Source organism: Ambystoma mexicanum, chromosome 5p (genome assembly GCF_040938575.1).
Source record: "Ambystoma mexicanum isolate Mex_15411 chromosome 5p, UKY_AmexF1_1, whole genome shotgun sequence".
NCBI lineage: Eukaryota > Metazoa > Chordata > Amphibia > Caudata > Ambystomatidae > Ambystoma > Ambystoma mexicanum.
Window position 1 is genome coordinate 305,148,895 of NC_090930.1, and position 20,175 is coordinate 305,169,069.

Here is a 20,175-nt window from a genome sequence, read left to right on the forward strand (position 1 = left end):
TTCTGCTTGCGAGCAAAGGTTCAACTGTAAAAAATCCCACCAACCATCCTACCAGCACTTGCCCATTTCTCCAGACTATGTCTCGCTCATTGGAGTAATAATGTTTACAGGTTATTTTCTTGGGAGGCTCTAGGACATAAATATAAATATAATGTATGTTGGTACCCTGTCTCGGGACTATCTCTCTAGACCACTGCATCCTAACCCGACTTTCTCTCCGAATCCAACATCTATCTTGTTTTTTAAAAGTACTTTACACATGGACTGTCTGTGTCTGTATTGCCTATTAAGTAAGTCGTTTCAACATCCCAAATGTTAAATAAATACAAAAAAAGATTAAATACATTTGACCATTCAAGAATACAAAATAAACATTTGATCAGACATCCAACACAACTCCAATTCAGAATCTGGGGTTGTACCTCCGAATCGAGGCCTAGCAGAAGCTCTGGATATACATTTTTTATATTTTTGAAGTCTGTTTTATTTAGATATTTTGCACTGTGTGTGTTAGGGAGAATTCTCTGTAAAGGCTAATTTCCCAAACCTTGTGAGTCCCCCAGCAGCTTTGCTGGATGTTTGGGGTTTATTTTTTTCTCCTGCTAAGAGTGATACTCTTTTACTCCCACTCTTAGACATGATTTGAGGTGTTCCTTTGTCTTTACTTGTGTTTTATGGGCTATGGGGTCTTTTACTCCATAGGGTCTCATGTGTTTTTGATGTGGGTTACACAGCACCCTCCGTGCCGTAACCCAGGGGTGTCATAGCGACCCCCCAACATAGACTCCATACCCTGGGACTGACTACTGTCTCCCAGGGCGTGTAAAGTCACCATTGGCTTTACTAGTCTCAAATTGTGAAAAGAACCAGTACAAACCATCCTATTGTGGACGTACTGGTCGGGGCAATTCGATTGCCCCGGGGTCTGTTGTTCGAGGGGGCACTGTCCAGTCCCCCCCGACCGAGTTTTGGCTGGTGGCAGTGGATACTACTTTTTATATTCGACCGCTAATATATTCCTATGGGATTTTCCCATTGTTCGAGGCTACCACCTTTTAAAATAGCCTCGAATATACCGCCGGTTTATTAAATTAATATTAATTCACCGGTTGGTCATTTTTGCCGAAACTTGGTTCCAAAATGGCATTTGTGGTCGCTTCTGTGACTCCAACCCGAGTCGAGCCCTTTGTTCCACTTTTTGGCGGGCTTCTCCACAGAAGCCTCCAAAAGTGGTGGCACTCTGTCTGGGTACCACAGGGGGGTGTGGGAGGGGGTTTAGGCACCCTGGACTGAGTTACCTTGTAACTGAAGTCGCACTCTTGTGTGATTGGCCCAAGTGGTGAGCCGGCCAGCTCACCACTTAGCATGTTTGATTGACAGCTAGGCAGTGAATGGGGGTGTGCTGTATAAAAGCAGGGCTTTGGGGACTGGAACTTCAGAAGTCGCCACAGGACCTAAGAATCCGAGGAGGGAGAAGCTGAGCCGACCTGCAACGACGACACCACCGGTGGAGCCCGGCTGAACCGTCTCACCACTTTTCCCGATGACAGAGGAGATCTCCAGTACGGAGAGTCTTCTTCCTTTGACTGGTGGGGATAACCAGTTTTGCCTTCTTTTCACCTTCCTGGAGCATCTCGTGGCCGCCTTGCCCGTGCCAAGCACCCCGGCAACCGGAATACCACAGTTTACCACTATCGCGAAGAAAAGGGTAGTACCTTTAACCCAAGAACTCCGCGGCTGGTTTCTTCCCTGGCAGTGCAACGACCTTCATCTCTCCTCCACGGCGAGACCTCTTCTTCCTCTGGACGAAACACCAACTTGCACCTGCTGCCAGGAACAACTGTCCCCGCTGGAGCTTCCTTCACACTTAAGGTACTGTGTCCCGCCTGGCTTCCTTTGCGACAGATCGTTCGGGTTGACAGTAAAGCCTCGACTTTCTAACCTGGGCTAGCCTGAGACAACCTAGCTAACTTTTCCTGACTTTGATTTCATCCTTTTTGTGCGAACTATCTACAAGACTCTTTGGGCATAACCCCACTGTGTGAACCTGGACCCCTTCTGCTTGCTCTTTCCAAGAGTGGGCCTTGCAATTGACTTCCTTGCTCTCCAGTAGAACTCTGCCTATCCTGCTTTACTGTGGTTCTTTTTAAAAGTATTGAAACTTGTGTGCTTCCTTAACTCTGCCTTTTCCCCCCCTTTCCGTTACAACCTATTAGTGTTATCTTTTGTTAAGCGCTCACCTCTGTCTGAAAATAAGTGGTGTTTCTCACTAACACTTATCTAATAAGTGAATAGGGTTGTATATATATAATAGTGACTGTGTGCTGAATTTACTTACCTTGTTTTTGCTAGTGTGAATCACAAGTGTGTTTTTAAATAAATAATTTATATACTTTTACACCAAAGCTCTGGTCAGTGTTTGTTTGTGTTACTGTGTCTCTGTACCTATTGTGTATACTCTGCATACTGCCTAACTCTTCTTGAGGGAAGTCTGACTGCTCAGCCATAGCTACCAAGTGAATCTGTGTGGTACAGACTGCTACCAAGTGGGTTTACTGCCAAACACCTGTAGTGTTTTCTTTTGCAGTGGTCCCTAAGGGAACTGCACAGGTTTCTGCCTAACAGTGTGTATAGGATCACTTTACTGTAATGTACTACACAACTACCATCAAGCACCTCAAATGTGTCCGATACAAGAAAGAAAGAAAAGGAAGGAAGGACAGACAACACATCTGCAAAAGGAGGAAAAGAAAAATAATCACTATGTAAAAAATATGAACCTATACACAGAATTGAGAATAATAGCTGATAGTACTTTGTATTGTATTGGTTGTACTGTAGTTATTGACATAAACAGGGTTTCAACCAGAAATACTTTAAAAAGTAACATTTTAAAAAATTTAAAAAAACATAAACAGGAATTAAACATAAGACAGCAAAGTGCCATCTAGTTATTGGTTGAGTCAAGAAGTTGGGTGTAAGGGCTGGAAAGGAGAACATTATGTGTGTTGTCTGCAAACAGGTAGAAGAACACAAAGGAGAAGATCAGTTGACCAAAGGAGGCATTGTAGAGGGTGAATTGTAAAGGAGCAAGGACGGATCCCCGGAGGATGGTAACTGGAAAGGTGTTGGGTCAGAGGGGCCTGTGTTTCATGACAGACAGCGATCACTGAGTCAGGTCGGCAGAAACCCAGTGTAAGGCGACTATTAACCAGGACCATTAACACCAGATTGTGTTAATAAATCCAGTGCTAATGGAGTCTTGAGGGTTTTGTTTGGCATATTTCAACCTAGGTGACACAAGGTGGATTGGTGAAATGGACAAAAGTTTTTCAGATTTATACATTATTAACATGTATCGTACAGCTATAAAAGCCATCATCACTTTTGAATAGTAGGCTAAGACAAGTCTGCAATTTTACAAGACCGCACATTATCATGCCAAGGTAAGCAAGATCTCCTAATTGTTTCTTATGTACAGAATATTTTATTACTACACATATTCCAAGAATGCCCTTCAAATATTGACACTTTTGTAACTGGTCCTAAAGGCGGTCAAACTCACGACCACTGCATGTTGATCAAGGGCACTTCCAATGAACTTCACTTTTCTTCAGTGCCTTCTTTACCAAAAGAATCAATATGTGATCATTGCATACTTGTGCGAGCTCAAAGTATACATATGACCCTCCTGATATCGCCATTCTGAATAGTTAATGGATCCAATTATGGTGATATCACATGTTTTTAACATGCAATAGAACTTATTTTCAAAATGTTTGAATTTCTGTACATTCCATCCAAATGTGATACATCAATGTCTTCCTATACCACTGCCAGTATATTTTGGACATTACCAGGAAGATTGTTCCTCGTTTATTGGGGGAATCCTACACCAGCAATAACACATGTGGACCACAGCTTCATTGTTTTGATGTTCTTTGCCAGATAGAGCACCAGCTATTGAAAGATTGGTTTATGCATTTCCTTCTGCCATACATCTACATACGTTATTCACTTTGTTCATCTATTGTTTGTATTTATACATTTGTGTAAATAAGTGGTTTCCTCCCTTCATCCTAGATTTTACAGAGAGGGTACCATCCTTGTGGAGTTGTGCCAACCTCTTCCCTTCCATTTAGTAGTGTTTATCCTCTGAGAGATTTGTTACCTAAAACCATTGACGGGAGAAGAAATAAACCTGTTCTCATTTACGCATGTAGCTTTGTGCTTGATTCATTACACTTCTAACCGCTGTACTAGTAGGTGTTTATAGGCCTCTGAAGGATATGATAGGTTATTTATAATACGCTTAATACCCAAGCTAGGACCCGGGTCCAACCTGTGTTGTCATCTTGCTTCCAAGGCGAGCACGTTGCCCCTGAGCTATCCTCCCAAGATGAAGGACTGGCTCTTCCGCGCCAGAAGTCCAACCTGTGAATGCCGGTTGCGTCAAATTTGTGGAGAGCACTTCACTCAATACGCATCAGGCTTCTTGATTTCCCTTTCCCGTTGCCATAGTGAAGGATGGCCTAATTAATTGAAGTGTTTGATCTGCGTTCTGGTTGTGGCGTAAAGCCAAACAAACTGCTTCAGCGCCATGTCAGTAGCTACATGTTTAATTTCCACCAAGTGTTTCACAAGTGGACATCACTATCTGCTGTGTTGCTACAATGTATCCCTCTAGGTATGGACCCAGAAGCCAAACGTTTAATTAATAATCTAGTTAACCTGTTGCCAGGGAGCCTGGGTAAAGTATGTGACCAAGTAATTGACAAATCTTGTTTAAGGTTTTCTTTGAAAAATCTCAGTTTGTACAGCCATCTTTTCTCAGTCATGAGGAGGCTTCAAGCTGCCAGTGTTCATGAACCCTTTGCCTGTGAACCGCAACACCACAATGAGCAGGAATACCGCCCCAACGAACATGGATGCCTCTAGCACCCCAACGTTGTGAACAGGTTGCATGCGGCCACCCACCACCCCTGATACAAGGAACCACTGTGCTGAGATTGGGCTCTGCCTTCTCTCCGCGGTGAATGAAGCGCAGTAAAATACAAATGCTGCTGCTTGGAACAGAGTAGGAGCTATCTGCAAAGACCAGGATCGAACATATTTGGTACAAAAACCTGAAAACTCACTCTCAAAAACAAGTAGATTTGCTCTTGGGTGTATTAAGCTCTGGGCATAAAATGCACTTCTCTTCCTCCAAAATGTGATGATCAGGCGACTCTCCGTATCGAGAGTGCATACCATCTACGCAGCAGTACTAAAAGAATAGCCACACACTACAGTAGTTGGTAGACAAATGCAAACATCACTTGTCCGATACAGCGGAGAGGGCTGGAGCCCTTTCCCCTCCTCTCCTGCCAGACACCAGGCCCTTGTGTCCCCGCAGAGTTGCTGGAGTAGCTGCGCCTGCCTTATCAGGCCTCCCTAGACGCACACTGTGTGTTTCGAGGTGATCACACGCTTCAGCTACACCAACCCCCACCCTGCAGCCAGAGACCCACCTGCAATCCACCTTGTGGTTGCAACGAATCGCTGTTTGCACAATGACGGCCCGACACATCGCTCGTTTCTAAACGAGTCTGTTTAAATCGTTGCTTTGCAACGCAAAGCTACTTAATAGCAGCATTTCTGCCGTCGGGTAGACGCCGGCCCATGACCAGGATAAGGCTCTGTTTGCGCCTGTTAGCGCGCTGGTGTGCGGTGCAGCCTATACCCCTTGTGATTATGATTGCGAGGTAAGCCAACCTTTTTTGACCCTCAGACTTTGCCTCTACCACTGCCCCCGCCCCTCCTTGGTTATCTTTAAAACTGTTTGCATTTATACAAAGCTGTGTTCAGACTAACCCACAGTCGCACTGCAACCTACTTAATGGATTGTCGACTATCATGCAAAAATCTAAAGGCCACCTATTTTGTCAAATGTGATTGTCGCATATTCTGCAAAAATCGACTGTTTAAAAGTGATTGCCGCCCATTCTTTGTCAGGATTGACTGCCGCCCATTTTTTATGATTCAATTGCCACATGTTCTGCCAAATTTGATTGCAGCCCACACTGTTTAAAATTGATTGCCGCCCGTCTTGTCAAATTTGATTACTGCATATTCTACTCAAACTGTTTGTAACCTTCTTCTGCTGGTATAAACCGCCCCTCACCCACACTTCACCCACAACATAGCATTTCTGCCCCTCACCCGCCTAACAAGGTATCCTGCCACACTATCCCTACCACATCACACACCCGACTACTAGCACACTTACAGCATCATTCTCATTTGGCACTTCATCCATGCTCTAACCCTTACATCAGCCACCTTCATGCACTCGGATCCAGCCTTAATGTCTACCTCCATCTCTCACCTTTCGGCCTACCCTCCCTATCGGCACACTTATTCAGTTAACACTACCCTCGCAAACGACCTCACAGCCAATCCCCACACCAACCTAGGATTTAGACTCTCTAGGCTCAGGGTACGCACTGAACCCATTCTGCATCCCAGCCTGCCCATCTCCACAGCCATCAGAAATCACAAACTCGGCTCACGGTCAACCATTACATACTCACCAACACACCACTTCAAGGTCAAGCTCCTTCACAACCAGCAAGCCCTTTTATACCGGCCCCTCACCCAACCCAAAGCCACACTCTCACCGCTCCTCCTCGCATCTTAAGCCCCTCCTCAGCCGCCACCCTCCCTCGCCACAATATCGCCCCTCACCCTACCGCCAACCCCGAAAAACACACACCCGCCCAGCCGCTCGAACTTGTTCTCATTAACGCCCGCTCTCTCCCCGCTCATGCTCTCGAGATCAATGGCCTCATCACCACCCATGACCTAGACATACTTGCCGTCACTGAATCGTGGCTCCACAAGGCTTCTGGCCCTGCCATCTCCCTTGCCCTCCCGCAAGTTTATTCTGTCCCGTGACAGGACCCTCAGCACGCAAACGGTGGAGGTGTTAGCCCTTCTATCCAAGGATACGCTTTACATTCGACAATGCGATCACTCATGGGAAGGTAACACCGACCTCCTCTCAGCCAAATTGGCCATCTCCCCTAACTGTACTGTAAATCTACCCATCATTTACAGGCCCCCGGGCACAGCCCCCGATTTCCAAGGGCACCTCCTCCATATTCTAGATAACAATTTAAAAAGCTCAACTAAAACCATCCTACTTGGCGATCTCAATTTAGGTCTCAACAACCCAAAAGACCTCAAAGACCTTGGCTTCTCACAAAAAGTCACAAGCCCGACCCACGGTAAAGGCCGTAACCCTCGTCGGAGAGGCAGACCTCAACTGCTCCTCCACCGTTGTCTCCAACACAGCCTACCCATGGACTGATCACAATTGCATCCTATTCACAGTTCCCACTGCTCCCCCCACTAAAGTACTCTTACGCCCCCCAGCTAGTCAGAAGCTCCAAAATATTAACCAAGGACAACCTTCTCCCCTACCTTGATGTCCCAGAACTTAAACCTCCCTTCACTAGCGACCCCAGCGCGCTCGCTGACATCTACTCCCACACCCTCACTAAAGCCATTGACGCCATAGCCCCGTTCGAAGCTAAAAATGAAAAATAATCTATACACACCAATTCATGGTTCACAGAAGACCTACTATCCCTTCGCACCAGCAAACGCTTAGCCCTAACCAATTGGCAACCAAGCCTAGTGACTCCACACTGGAAGAATTTAAGACTCAACGAAATACAAAAAAGCCATATTCAAAGCCAAGTCCAACTCGTTCAACCACCGCATCACCAATGCTAACTCCAAATCAAAGGAAATGTTCTCTATCTTTAAAGACCTCAACACTCCCCCCACCAGCCCTGATGAGATCATCAAAGATAAAGCCTGGTGCTCCAGCATACAGGCAGCCATGCTAAACAAAATTAAATTTCTCCAAGACAAAATTCAATCTCCATGTAAAGCACTCCCCAAACCCGTCCGTTGGGCAACACCCAGCACCGCCCCTCACACACCCTCCGCCTGCCCTTCGCCTTCAGAGACATCTCTGTCCCAGAAGTCATAAATATACTCCAACATCTCAAACCTTCCATGTGTAAAGGGGACACTTGCACCTCCAACATTATCAAAGATTGCGCATAGTCCCTGGCTCCTATCATCACAGCATTCATCAATGCCTCTTTTACCACTGCCACGGTCCCGTCCAACCTCAAGGAAGTCTGGGTCTGCCCCCTTCTAAAAAAACATCCCTGGACCCCACTTCCCCAAATAACTACTGCCCTTTCACCACCGTCCCCTTCCTTCTCAAGATACCGGATAAAGTAGCCCATAACAAGATCCAACAATTTCATAGAATCTAACGCCATCCTAGGCAAAAGTCATTCTGGTTTCCGCAAAGGCCATGGTACTGAAACCGCCCTCCTAGACCTTCAAAATCAAATAACCAAGATAACAGACTCTGGCAAGCCAGCCCTTCTGCTGCTACTGGACCTCTCAACAGCATTTGATCTCGTTGATCATAAAATCCTTCCTCCCCTCTCACCAACGCAGCTCATTTCTCCAAACAAGCTCCTCCTGGATAACCTCATTCTTACAAGGCAGAGCCATGAAGGTTTTCTCGGATCAGGCTAATGCTGCGCCTGCCACCCATCCACTGCGAAGTCTCCCAGGGATCCTGCACAGCACCCACACTTTACAACCTGTTTACAAAATCCCACCTCGACAATCTGGACTCCCTCAGCAATGCTTACACTAACTGTGCCGACGAAACGCAAAGTCCTCCCTCTCACTGGAGCCTATGACCAAGACTCAACAGCCTTCCTCCAAATGTACACCTGCATTGAAGCATGGATGGCTGCCAACGGACTGTGCCTAAATGGAGATAAAACAAAGATCCTGCTCCTAGGCCCCAAAGAAACCCTGTCCAAACTCAACCTTAAATACTGCAACTTGACCGTCTACAACACCGCTATCTCAGTCTCCTCATCGGTGAAGACCCTAGGAGTCTACCTAGACTCCTCCCTGTCTATGACACGACAGGTCTGGGCTATTGCCTCTGCCTCCACCCACACCACTAAACGAATTACTGCCATCAAACCTTTCCTTTCTAACCAAAACTGCCTTTCCATTGCTCAAGACACTATCCAAGCGAAATTAGACTACTGCAATGCTCTCCTAGCAGGCCCTTAGGACAAAAATCTAAATAGGCTCCAAACAGTCCATAACAACGCACTCAGAGCAGCTCTCAGTATCCCTAAAAGAGACCACATTATGCAGGCCAGACGGTCTGGCACCTGCTTCCCTGTAAAAAAAGGGAATCACTTTCAAGACCATCACCCTAACACATAAATGCTTAAGCCTCTCCGCCCCACCCTACCTGTCAGAAATGATCACCAGAGAGTCCTCTGCGCATCCTAAAAGAAGCCATTACGCTAACCAACTATGCATCCGACCCTTCAAAAGAGCCAAAGCAGGTGGGATTGGTTTTCCTCACATAGCTCCCAAACTCTGGAACACCCTACCCAAAGCTCTAAGGGCTGAGACCTCCCTCACTGCTTTCCGCAAGGGCCTCAAAACCAATTTCTTTATCTAACACACACGCCCCTAGCCCCCCTCCCCTCTTCCACCCTTCTCTGCATATGCCTGTACTTCCTTGTAACTATGTGTGACAATCCTGCCTCACATTCTTGTAACCAAGCTTTTTTCTGTAACCAGCAATGATTTATTTTTGTCTGTAACAGCGCCACAATGCCTTCTGGCTGATGTGCGCTTTATAAATGTTAATAAATAAATAAATAGGGAAGATAAACTAGGAGTGATTATATGCACACCAGCCATTTTTCTTTATGCACGTGTGTATATTTCGTGGCAACCATGGCCGCTTTCTAAATGTTATTGGTGGGTTGGCATAGCACATGATTTAATTCTTTATTCACCCGGCTTTCCCATATTGCTTGAAACAGGTTGTGAACCATATTGTATACATTAATTTACTTTATGATGTGTAGATCATTTTTTTGATTTGGAAACAATATTAATACCACATTATTTATCCGGGTTACAGTAAACTAGGTCATCCTTTCTATCATATTATGTTCATTATTGTTTTGGTATGGTAAAGAAAATGGAGAAAAGGCAGCATATATGTATGTGTAGCTACCAGGCCCTGTGTCCTGTTTACAAGCTGTTTCCATTGACAGTCGGTATGTTCCTTGAGATGGAGTTGGACTTTGAACTGGCCTGACTCACCAACCTGGAAGAAAAAGTGAATGGAAATGCATGTTCTGAGGTCAGGCTCTGTACTGGTTTCCCAGGACAATGTGACCCTCATTTCATTGGCCCCGAGTCCTCTAATTGGGGTCTAATCCTAGCTCTTTGTCCACTAACTGCCAACTTCCTCAGAATCCCCTGGGGCATTGGTGCAATGCCCAGCAACGAGGAAGGGCATGATTCATAGGGCATTATATTCTACATTCAACCCAAAAGAATTTGCAAAACATCACAAGGTTTCCTTTTTCCAGTGCTTGCTCACTTCGCTCTCATTCTCATCTGTCCCTCCTCCACCCCCACTGGGCTTCAGAGTTCCTTCATTTTAGGTGCTTCAAAAAGTATCCTGACCTTTTTTTCCCAGACTGGGACTGACCACATTCTTATGAGGGACCACCCTGCCTTTAAAATTCCTTACTTTCATTCTCGGATTCAATTCTGAAGAAAGTCTGCAAAATGTTTGGATCTTCTTCTTACAATCCCGTTCAAGCACACTCCTAGACGCCTGCCCTCAGCTCATTCGGTCCACGCAAGCCTCGCTACAAACCAGTACCAGCACCAATGCAGTTCCTTCAAAACCTTCAGCCCTTATGGGAGCTTCCCTAGATCTGGGTGCTGTCACTGCTCCAGATCATTTGATCCGTGTTAGTCAAAATTGTATGCAGTACCCTGCGGGAGACTGCACCAGCCTTGTTCTCTTGGCAATAGTTAACCCAACCTTCGGTATATGTCTGGACTACGCAAGTTGGTAGAGTGACTGAGCACTCAGGCTTATCTCAAGAGGGGTCAATGTGAGCTGCAGGGTTGCAACATAGTTTCACAGTGACAAGTATCCAAATAACACGTACACTCAAGGTTTCTTGATCAAACAAGTATTCATTAATTTAACAGTCAGTTTGAATAAGGCTTCTTTAGAAGGGAGCCAATATATAAGACTTAAAATATACTTCTGAAATACACTCCGTCAGTAAATCAGTAGATACCCACTTGGGATGGCACACAGACACTTCCTACACCCTGAGGTGACCTAAATAACTAGGACACTGTGGACATTGATATATAACTGGTACATTTAGACCAATACTGTGTTTGGTGTCAAAAGGAAAAGGTTGGGGAATAAAACAATGGTTAACAAGTATTCTTAAGCAGGTTAGCACTTTTGAACCCCCCCATTGCAATGTATATTAACCCTTTCCCAGCTTTAGGTAAAGAATGTATGACTTTGGAGGGATAGTTAAAACACAAAGTCAGAGGCTTTAGTCTTTCAGGGAGCCCAGACATCCATTGTGACTTGAGCAAAGTCTAGGGGAGCTGAAGCACTTCTTGAAGGTAAGTAAAAAGTATTGTACAATGTTTTAGAGTTTTTTGTAGAAAATGAAATCACTGTTGGGCCACAAGCTGGGAGGCTTGTGATGGGCAAAGCTGCAAGCAACTCTGCAAAATGAAGCCAAGGCAAGTCTCAACTGAGAGCTAGCAAGGCTACACAAATAGTTTACAGTACCTTAGGTCTGAAGAAATTGGTTCCAGCTGGCTTCTGTTCCTGTTGTAGTATGGCAGATCATTTTGTTCCTGGGCCACAGTCGTGGGGACAAGAGGGAGGACGTCTGGGAACTCCTGCACTAAGACTCGAAGGTTGGCAGCAGCAATGGGCAAACTTAGGATCAGTGGCACTTCGCGGTTTCAGTTTCTCGCGAATAGCACCACTGCAGTTCTCAGATACCTTATGGGCTTTCCTCGCTTCTGGGGTCCAACACTCTGCTGCGGTGGCTCAGGCTTGGTTAGTAGTTCTTCGAGGGAGTCCTGAAGATCTTCCTGGAGCTCAGGTCCGACTTAAAAACGATGCACTCGATTCTGGTGTTCTTCTCCCTGGCACTCGGTTCCTGCAGCAGCAACGGAAGTACAGCCAGCTTAGAGAGGATTTCCAGATGAGTTTGTCTTGGGGTCGATTGGTCCCACCAACCCAAGGGGAGAAGTCGTCCTTTGCAGGGCTTCTCTAGTCTCAGCGAATTCGGAGCTTCAGCACTGGAGCAGGGCTTCACCAGGCAAACCAGAAGTTGCAGCAAGCGTCTCTTCCAAGTTCTTCTTTGGTTTCCTTCATCCAGTGGTCGACTCTGCCTTCTGTCTAAAAGACATCACCTTTTATGCAGGTTTCTCCCATTCATTTGCAGCCTAGCTGTCATTCTCACAGCGGGGTTGCTGTCCTCCAAGGACAGCCAGCCGCCAATCACCTTTGGGTGCATTCCTGTAACCAAGGAGACTAAGCACAGGGCGTTTCGGGAACCTCCCTCCCTCGCTTCCTGCCCTGCCAGACACGCTGGAGCCAGAGGTGGGTTTCAGCACTGAAGCCTGCCAAAGATAAAACAAACAAAGGGACCAAACCAGGTTTGGCGCATAGTCATTCTCAAGAAGGACCTTTCCAACAAGAAACCGCGGAAAAAAGACCGGGCATTTTGACAAAATGGGCACCCGTGGGTGCTTTACTGCAGCTGCAATTGCAGCCCGCGGTAGAAACACTAAATGGTAGGAAAAAGTAAACCTCTGCTACCAGCCATTAATTGTAGAAAGGGTAACATAAAAATGTTACATGAGAAACTAGACAAAGGGGATACTAAGTAACCCCTCCAGAACCCTATTGTAAAATAGTGTGTGCTGTATCTAGAAAGCTACAAATGTAAGTGAAGTCAATTTCACTTTACTGCTCTTGGAAACAGTAGTTTAACCAAGGAAGGTATTTGAACCTTTGGGAAATCTGAAAGACTTCCCTGTGCCGCTGCACTGAAGATGCAGTGTGTCACAATGTAAAAGGATGATGCCTATGGAGTTTGACAGACTCCAAAACCAAAAGAAACACAAGAGTTCAAATCACATAAAAATACATGAGTGGGAAAAAGGTTTCACTCTCTCCAGGATAAAAATGTAAAGTCCTAAAGTCCAGCAAAAGAGCTAGGGGTCGAAATTAGTACATTTCTGAAAATTCTCACTAGCAATCTGCATTTGGACGTTTCGTCCCTTGCACAGATACTGATGATGGTAGAATACTGACTGAGACACTCCCGTTCCCTCCTTCCTCTTTTTGCACAGTTCACACTGCTTACTAGCTGAGTTCCCACTAAAAAAAGTAAACTCCTATAACTGGTGCATTAATAAGGTGAAGTTATACGTGACTGACTCCTACTGCTATTTGGGTGTTAAATTTGCAAGCAGTTGTCTGTGGTCTGCCCACCGCATCAGTAGAAAATCGCCTATGGACTAGCATGGGATGGATCAGGAAATTATATCATAAATTGTGGGGGGTTTTGATTCGACAAGTGTATTCAGGCGTTGGAAGCCAAGATCTATTCCTCCACATTGTATGACGGTGAGATCTGGGGAAGTGTGGGTTGCACCTCTTTGGACCGTATATTATTATCTGTTTGAAGAATCTGCTGGGCGTTCTGACCAGCACCCAGGACCTCCCCTTAAACTGGAGGCCGGGGTCCAAAATATTCAAGTCCAGGCAGAATGCAGATTTCTAGAGTTTTGCCACAATCTCCACTCTGCTTCGGCAGTGAACCCCAACTTTGCAAATGTGAGGGAAGAATTAGCAAAGGTATAGCAAAGGTGGCAACGTATGCTACCTACATCCGATATAATAGTGTTCAATTTTGTGCAAAAAATGGGACATCGTCTTTGAAGAATTAAGAGGTGGCCAGATCACAAAACCATATTTGATTATGAAAGCCCAAAGGGAGGAATTTGATCTTGCATTTAACCGCATGAAAACAGCATGAAAAATCTAGTTTCTCTTGTAGATCTGAAGAGGGATTGTTACATTTATTGCGAGAATTTCTCGCTCATTATCATTCGCTCCCCAGTGCAAAGACGCCTCATTGCGATGATGCGTCTGAATGTTCTGTCACTGAGGGCTAGGATGACATGGATGTACAATACTAAACTCTGCTTGCGGGAGTGGTCCGGATGAGGATCTAACTCATGTTTTATTTATATGCCGAAAGATTCTAGATCTCAGACGTGTGTGGCTAGGGAACCATTTTAGGGTAAATAATATTAGATTAGATATGTGATTGATGTCATTAATTTTGTAGTGTCGTGTGTCTATGGCTGTTTTATTAACGACTTATTTAAGTATATTACTGAGGTTTTTAAACGCATGTAAAGAACATTTTAAGCTTCATCGTATTGTGAATATTTTAACAGCTTACTTTCTGTATTATAAACTGTATTGTCTTCACTTGAGGCTGATAATGACTCTTTTAAAAATACTTTTTTTTTAATGTATTGTCTCATATTTTGATGTAAATGAAGTAACCAAATAAAGTATTTATCTCTCACTAAATACATCCCCTACAAACATAATGAGACCTAAATTAACCCCACGCTATTCTACAGATTTTTTCAACATTTAATTTAGTGGCCCATTTTATCCTAAGCGCTGGGATTTTCCCATTTTCCTCCATCAAACTAGCAACCCTGTTTTTAATGGGGAATGCAAATAGTTAACCATTATCATTTGAAAGGAACTGGTAAAGTTGACATTGTAAATGCAAGCCAAACGCTCCTAAACTTAACTAAAGTACTCCAGAACTTTGCCAGATTTACATGGGGTTGCCATGATTTTTCCAGGGCATGTATTTCAGCATGTTTTCATTTTATTAAAAATTGTACTTTTTTAAATAGATTTACAGCTGCCCTTTTTTCGGTATTGATGTGCCAGTAAGAGGCTCTTTCAGCTCTAAACTCTCCCAAATTCTTACTAGATATGGTTGGCACAACATTTGAAAATTCTGTGTGATGAAAGTTGCAAGACAAGTTATTGTACAATAAAGCGTTAGTTTATATTTAATGGTAATTTTTTCGTTTTGGTGCATCTCTTTATGTCCTATTTTATTGTTTTTGACTTTGTAGAAGGTCTTAATGCAGAATATGTGAAGGGGGAAAATATGGAGGGTGTTGTCAGCGAAGAACCCCAGGGTAAGTAAACCGCTGATCTGGACAGCCAATTTCATCTGATTGTGCATGAATTGCTTTTCCTTTTTTAAATTTAAAATGTTATTGTACATTTTCATCAGGTTATACAATACATATTAAAGTAGTTATAGGTCACAAGTTAATTTATTAAAAACCATGTGTCTTTTTTGATCAATGTAAGTAAAGGGGCAGTAATGGAGCCTGACATCTGGGTGCATGCATGTTTTTTGTAACTACTACTGTGCCACTCTGTCCTTACTATGGCTGCCTTCCGCTTTGCACTCACATGGCCTCGGTCTGCCAGCACCTCCACATCACCTCGAATTTATTGGTCTGCTCTCTGGGCTGCTTCAGACTCATAGTTCGTTAGCAGCCCAGAGAGAAAGGACATACATCTAACATTTATTATGTTCCATGATTTGGCACCATCCTAAGTGCCAGCTTATGTCCATTCCAAATTCCAAATTCTCTCTGCCAGCACTGAGAAGGTACAATCTCCCATGCGTCATTTCTTTCCCACTGGGGAGCCTGAGATATTGGGCAGTCCAAGATAGCAGGCTGGGTCCCATTATTATGTAATGCTGCTAAGATGTTGCAATCCCTTGCCATATAGTGCATAATGAATCCTCCTCTGTGGACATTCACAGTTCAGGGAGCTCAGAGCATTGGAGATTCTTTCTAATTTCTTCAGGCGGGGTAGGTGGTGAGCTTCCACTTTCTGAATCCGCCATAACCTGCCCAGATATTGTGGTGTGCCCCCATAAATATGCTTTTAGTATAATCTGTTTGATAAAACCAGTGAGATCACCAGCTCAACTCTGTTGCAGAGGGTCCGGAGGGGAAAATTCCCTTCGATTGCTTTGAGATTAAAACTACCCTTTTCCACGGTCACAGTCTGAGGCACCATAGTGGTATCAGCACCCAACAGGGCAGACAGATTTTACTTTACCACTGCATGTAGTTTGGTAGCTAGTCCAAGTTGTTGTGGTCATAGCAACAAAGTTGATTTATTAATATGCATCTCTACTACCATGATTGCATTCCTTTTTTTCAAGCTTTATTTCGTTATTTGAGGGACATAACATAATCATACAGTAATTACAAAGTCAACTACTCCCCCTCTGTCTCAATTCACAACATACAGCTATCATGGACATTGTTATTTACTGCTCAGAGATATCGTGAGAGAGAAATAAAGAACATATATTACTGAGTTCACATTCACTGTCCTTCATTGGGTCGCAAAATCTAATGTCCACCTAACAATCTGGGTTAAGCTTTGTGTACTTCTGAGTGCACTTGTATGATCACACAGCTTGCGAAAGGTGGATCATGTTAGAATGTTTTTGGGTATCTTATTTGATATTAATGATGATATTCTCTCAATGGTCCGCTAATATGCTTGGGTGTGGCCCATGGTTTTTCCAGAAACGGCTACGGTTGGTCTGTGCAGCCAATAGGAAATGGGAAATCGGCTCCACCATTGCCCTCTGTAGGGTGTTAGATCATCATCTGTTGAGTCACCCAAAATTATCACTACCAGGTTGAAGGATAATTGATGACTAGTTATGTCCATTATTTTTGCAGGAATTACCTTCCAATATATTTGTATTGGTGGGAAGCCCCACTGCATGTGACCCTTGTTCCCCCATTTACCACAACCACGCCAGCATAGTTCTGAGGTGTAAGCATTTATTTTGTGTAGTCTCTGGGACTTCATGTACCATTGGAAACTTATTTTATGTGCCCCATCCTTAATCATGGTGCATCTGGAGCTCTTGGGGACCCCAAGCCATATGTGTTGCCATGACTCATTTGAGATACTCTCACCCAACTCTTGCTCCCTTCTGGGCCCATAAAATAATCTCTTCTTAGCCTCTGCTATCGCTAGGAGCCTGTAACATCTAGCCATTTTCTTGGAACTCAAGCCCTCCTGCATTGTAAGCTCTATGCCTCTGGGTTTTCTTGCCCCCGTTTGTCTCGCCCATCTGTTGACCTTAATTGCACATTCTTGCATTCAGTAAAGTTTAGGGGTCAGTCCTTTCAAGTTAAGCGAACTGTCTCTCATTTTTGTGTATGCATTTTTATCTAAGCCTAGAGTTAAGTCTGCATTCTGCGCAACTGGCAAAAAGGGGCCTAGGCCCCGGGATCATGCCTTTTGATCTACAAGCTCTAGTCCAATATTTTAGTGAGCAAAAAGTTGTTTGGAGCAACCCATTGTATTTCATTCAATTCAAGAGAAAGGGAAAGAGATGGAGGGGGGTGTCCGTGCTCGCTTGTTCAATTTCCTTCCAGTGTGGGTGTCTGCGTCGCTGGCCTGTCGAGCATTGTGCCCATTTGTGGGGCTATAAAATAATGTGTTGATGGACTCCCATTCACCCTTTCATATTAGTCCTCATCAGGATTTTTTGCAGAATTCTTGGGATCCGACGAATCCTTATAAATTTGAAGACATTTTAGTAATTTTGCATGATTCTCCGATATCTGAATTGGGAGTGCTTGGAATACATAAAGCAGCCTTGCTTTATTTTTGCATGAATGCGACATTGCCAAAAAATATCTTCGAGGTGCCTTTCTGTCAGCTACTCTCTAGACTCCTCCCATAGCTTAGATATATTTGCCCCCGCTTACGTTGCATATGTTGGGGTAATATTTTATCCTAAACTAGCAAAAAGTACTCTTAGTTTGCACAGGTTCTGGACACAGACGTAACACATCATTTTTTGAAAATCAATGATGCTGCAGGTTGCTGTTCCAAGTCGCTTACTGCTTGATGTGCTTTGCATTCTAAAGTAAACTGTACTGAGAATGGGTGCATGTGGCTGGCTTACATACCCCGGAGCAGACATGGAGGGGAGCCAAGAGTTGGCGTCCTGCAGCATAGTTGGACCTTCTTTGCGCTCTCCCCTGCTGTTGCCTCGCCCTGGTGCAGTGCAGTGCATTGCGGTGCAAATATCTCAGAAGTGGTGCATCCTAAGGCCTCAAAGCATGGTTTTGGAGGCCTTTGAGTTTTGTTACTTGCGTCGAGACACTTAAAATGTAACTTTATTCCATTGAATTTCATGGGTTTTTGATTAGTGCAACCTAACCATAACAACCCCTTAACAAAGTTTTTCATTGGATTGTATAGGCTTGTATTGGTTCAATTTAACCATAACGTCTCTTTAACAAAGTTTTTTTCAGAGAATTCCATGGGTTTTTAAGAGTGCATGCTGTTTTCCTACAACTTACAAATATCATACTTACCCCAATATAGCAATGTTTGTGTCCAATTTACCTTTCACCTTAAACCTCTGCCATTTGCCACCTTTTAGCATCATTTTTAACACTTCTATACTGTTTCCACTGTTTTTGCGTCCGTGAACGTCTGACGTCACTGTGGACCTACTGGACAGTGATACATGACAATACATAGACACAATATGTTTTTCCAACATTTCCAATAGCATTTTGTGTTATGCGAATGGGAATAATGTGGCGTTGATCCCCCGTTCCATGACTGGAACGGGCGATAACGACCCGGCAGCCAAAGTGTCTGTGTGTGCCCTGATGCCTGCGGGCTTCGGCACGTTATAAATAAATACATAACGAGGGCTCCAGACCATTATCCTCCATTGCAGCCTTTGCAATGACGGATAAATGCGATTAGCACCCTGGTTCCCAAAGCAGGAACCCGGGGTGCTAAAAAAATTATTTTTCTTCCTACAGCGGGACACCTGCAGCGTCCCCCTGTAAGAAGGAAAATCCTTTTCCAAGATGGCCGCCATGGAAAAAGAAGGAGGGGCTCAGTACAGAGCCCCTCTTCCCTTTCATGGCAGCCTGCAGAAGGCGAAGTCAGACCCCTACGACCATATTACCAAAAGCACATTTTTTTTCCCTTTCAAACCTATCCTACTTTTGAATAACTTTATCACAAAGCCTGATCCCAGGTGGACATGGCTACTTTAACACCATTTTTCATCCCTCGCGTGCAAGGCCAGTAGCCAGATTGTCCAGGTCATGACCTTATACCATGACCCGGACAATCTGGCCAGCCACTGCTCATGGCCACAGGCTATACCTCAGTCACCAAAGGTATATCACTATTTTTTGTACCTACATTATGACACTTGTCAAAAAATAAAACACAGGGACATTTGGAAAATCATGCTTTCAGGTCCTTGCCAATGCTCCTTACACGAGCTTGCTTGAAATCCACCCATTTTTTTTTCTCAAGTATCAAAATGTATGTACATAATAGTCATATAACTTAGCCTCCAACTTGACAAAATCAATTTAGACTTTACACAAACATTCAAGGTTGGGTCTATAATCTTTCTTAAAACATTTGTCCAAATTCGTCAAACGGCAACAAAGTTATAAGCCATCTAAAAATGTTGAGACCCCCTCTAATTTAGCCCCCCCTTGAGAAAATCCCACCAAACTTTACAAAAACATTTATATCTAGATAAAATCTTTTTGCAAACTTTTGTGCAGATTCGTCAAATTCGTCAAATGGCACCACATTTATAAGCCTCTACATTGTTTTGGGACACCCACCTCTAATTTCACTTTACCCACCAAACTTTGCAAAGCCTTTCAGTACCAGCTCTAGAATAGAATTCCAAAATGTCATGCAGTTTCATTGGGTGAATTCCAGAGTGGTGCCAAAGTTATAAGCCATCCAAGAACTGCTCCCGAACATCTGAAGTGTCCCCAAACTTCACAGGACTGTTCGCGAGAGTCTGGACTGTTTGTGGAATTTTACAGTGATAACCATCCGTTTTTTGGTTTCTTATGGCCATATCCCATCCCATCCACATCACCCCTCACCTCCTTAGAGATGTGGTTTTTAATATGTTTTTACCGTGATGTCCGCGGACACCAGCCGAAGGCCGCGAATCCAACATGGTTGGCGTTTCCTAAAATCGGACACACTTCACGCTTTTCACCATCCAATCAGGGGGTGCGTCCGATGTCTGCGGT

The 20,175-nt window shown here is 44.2% G+C and overlaps 1 protein-coding gene across 2 annotated transcripts in view; it reads left to right on the plus strand.

Annotated features, from left to right (window-relative positions):
* Positions 1-20,175, plus strand: part of CD99L2 (CD99 molecule like 2) — a 629,818-nt gene that overhangs the window by 521,578 nt on the left and 88,065 nt on the right. For both annotated transcript variants that reach the window (XM_069612743.1, XM_069612744.1), the window contains one exon: positions 15,148-15,213. In XM_069612743.1, the coding sequence (XP_069468844.1) occupies positions 15,148-15,213 (66 nt within the window). The remainder of the gene's footprint in view (positions 1-15,147; positions 15,214-20,175) is intronic.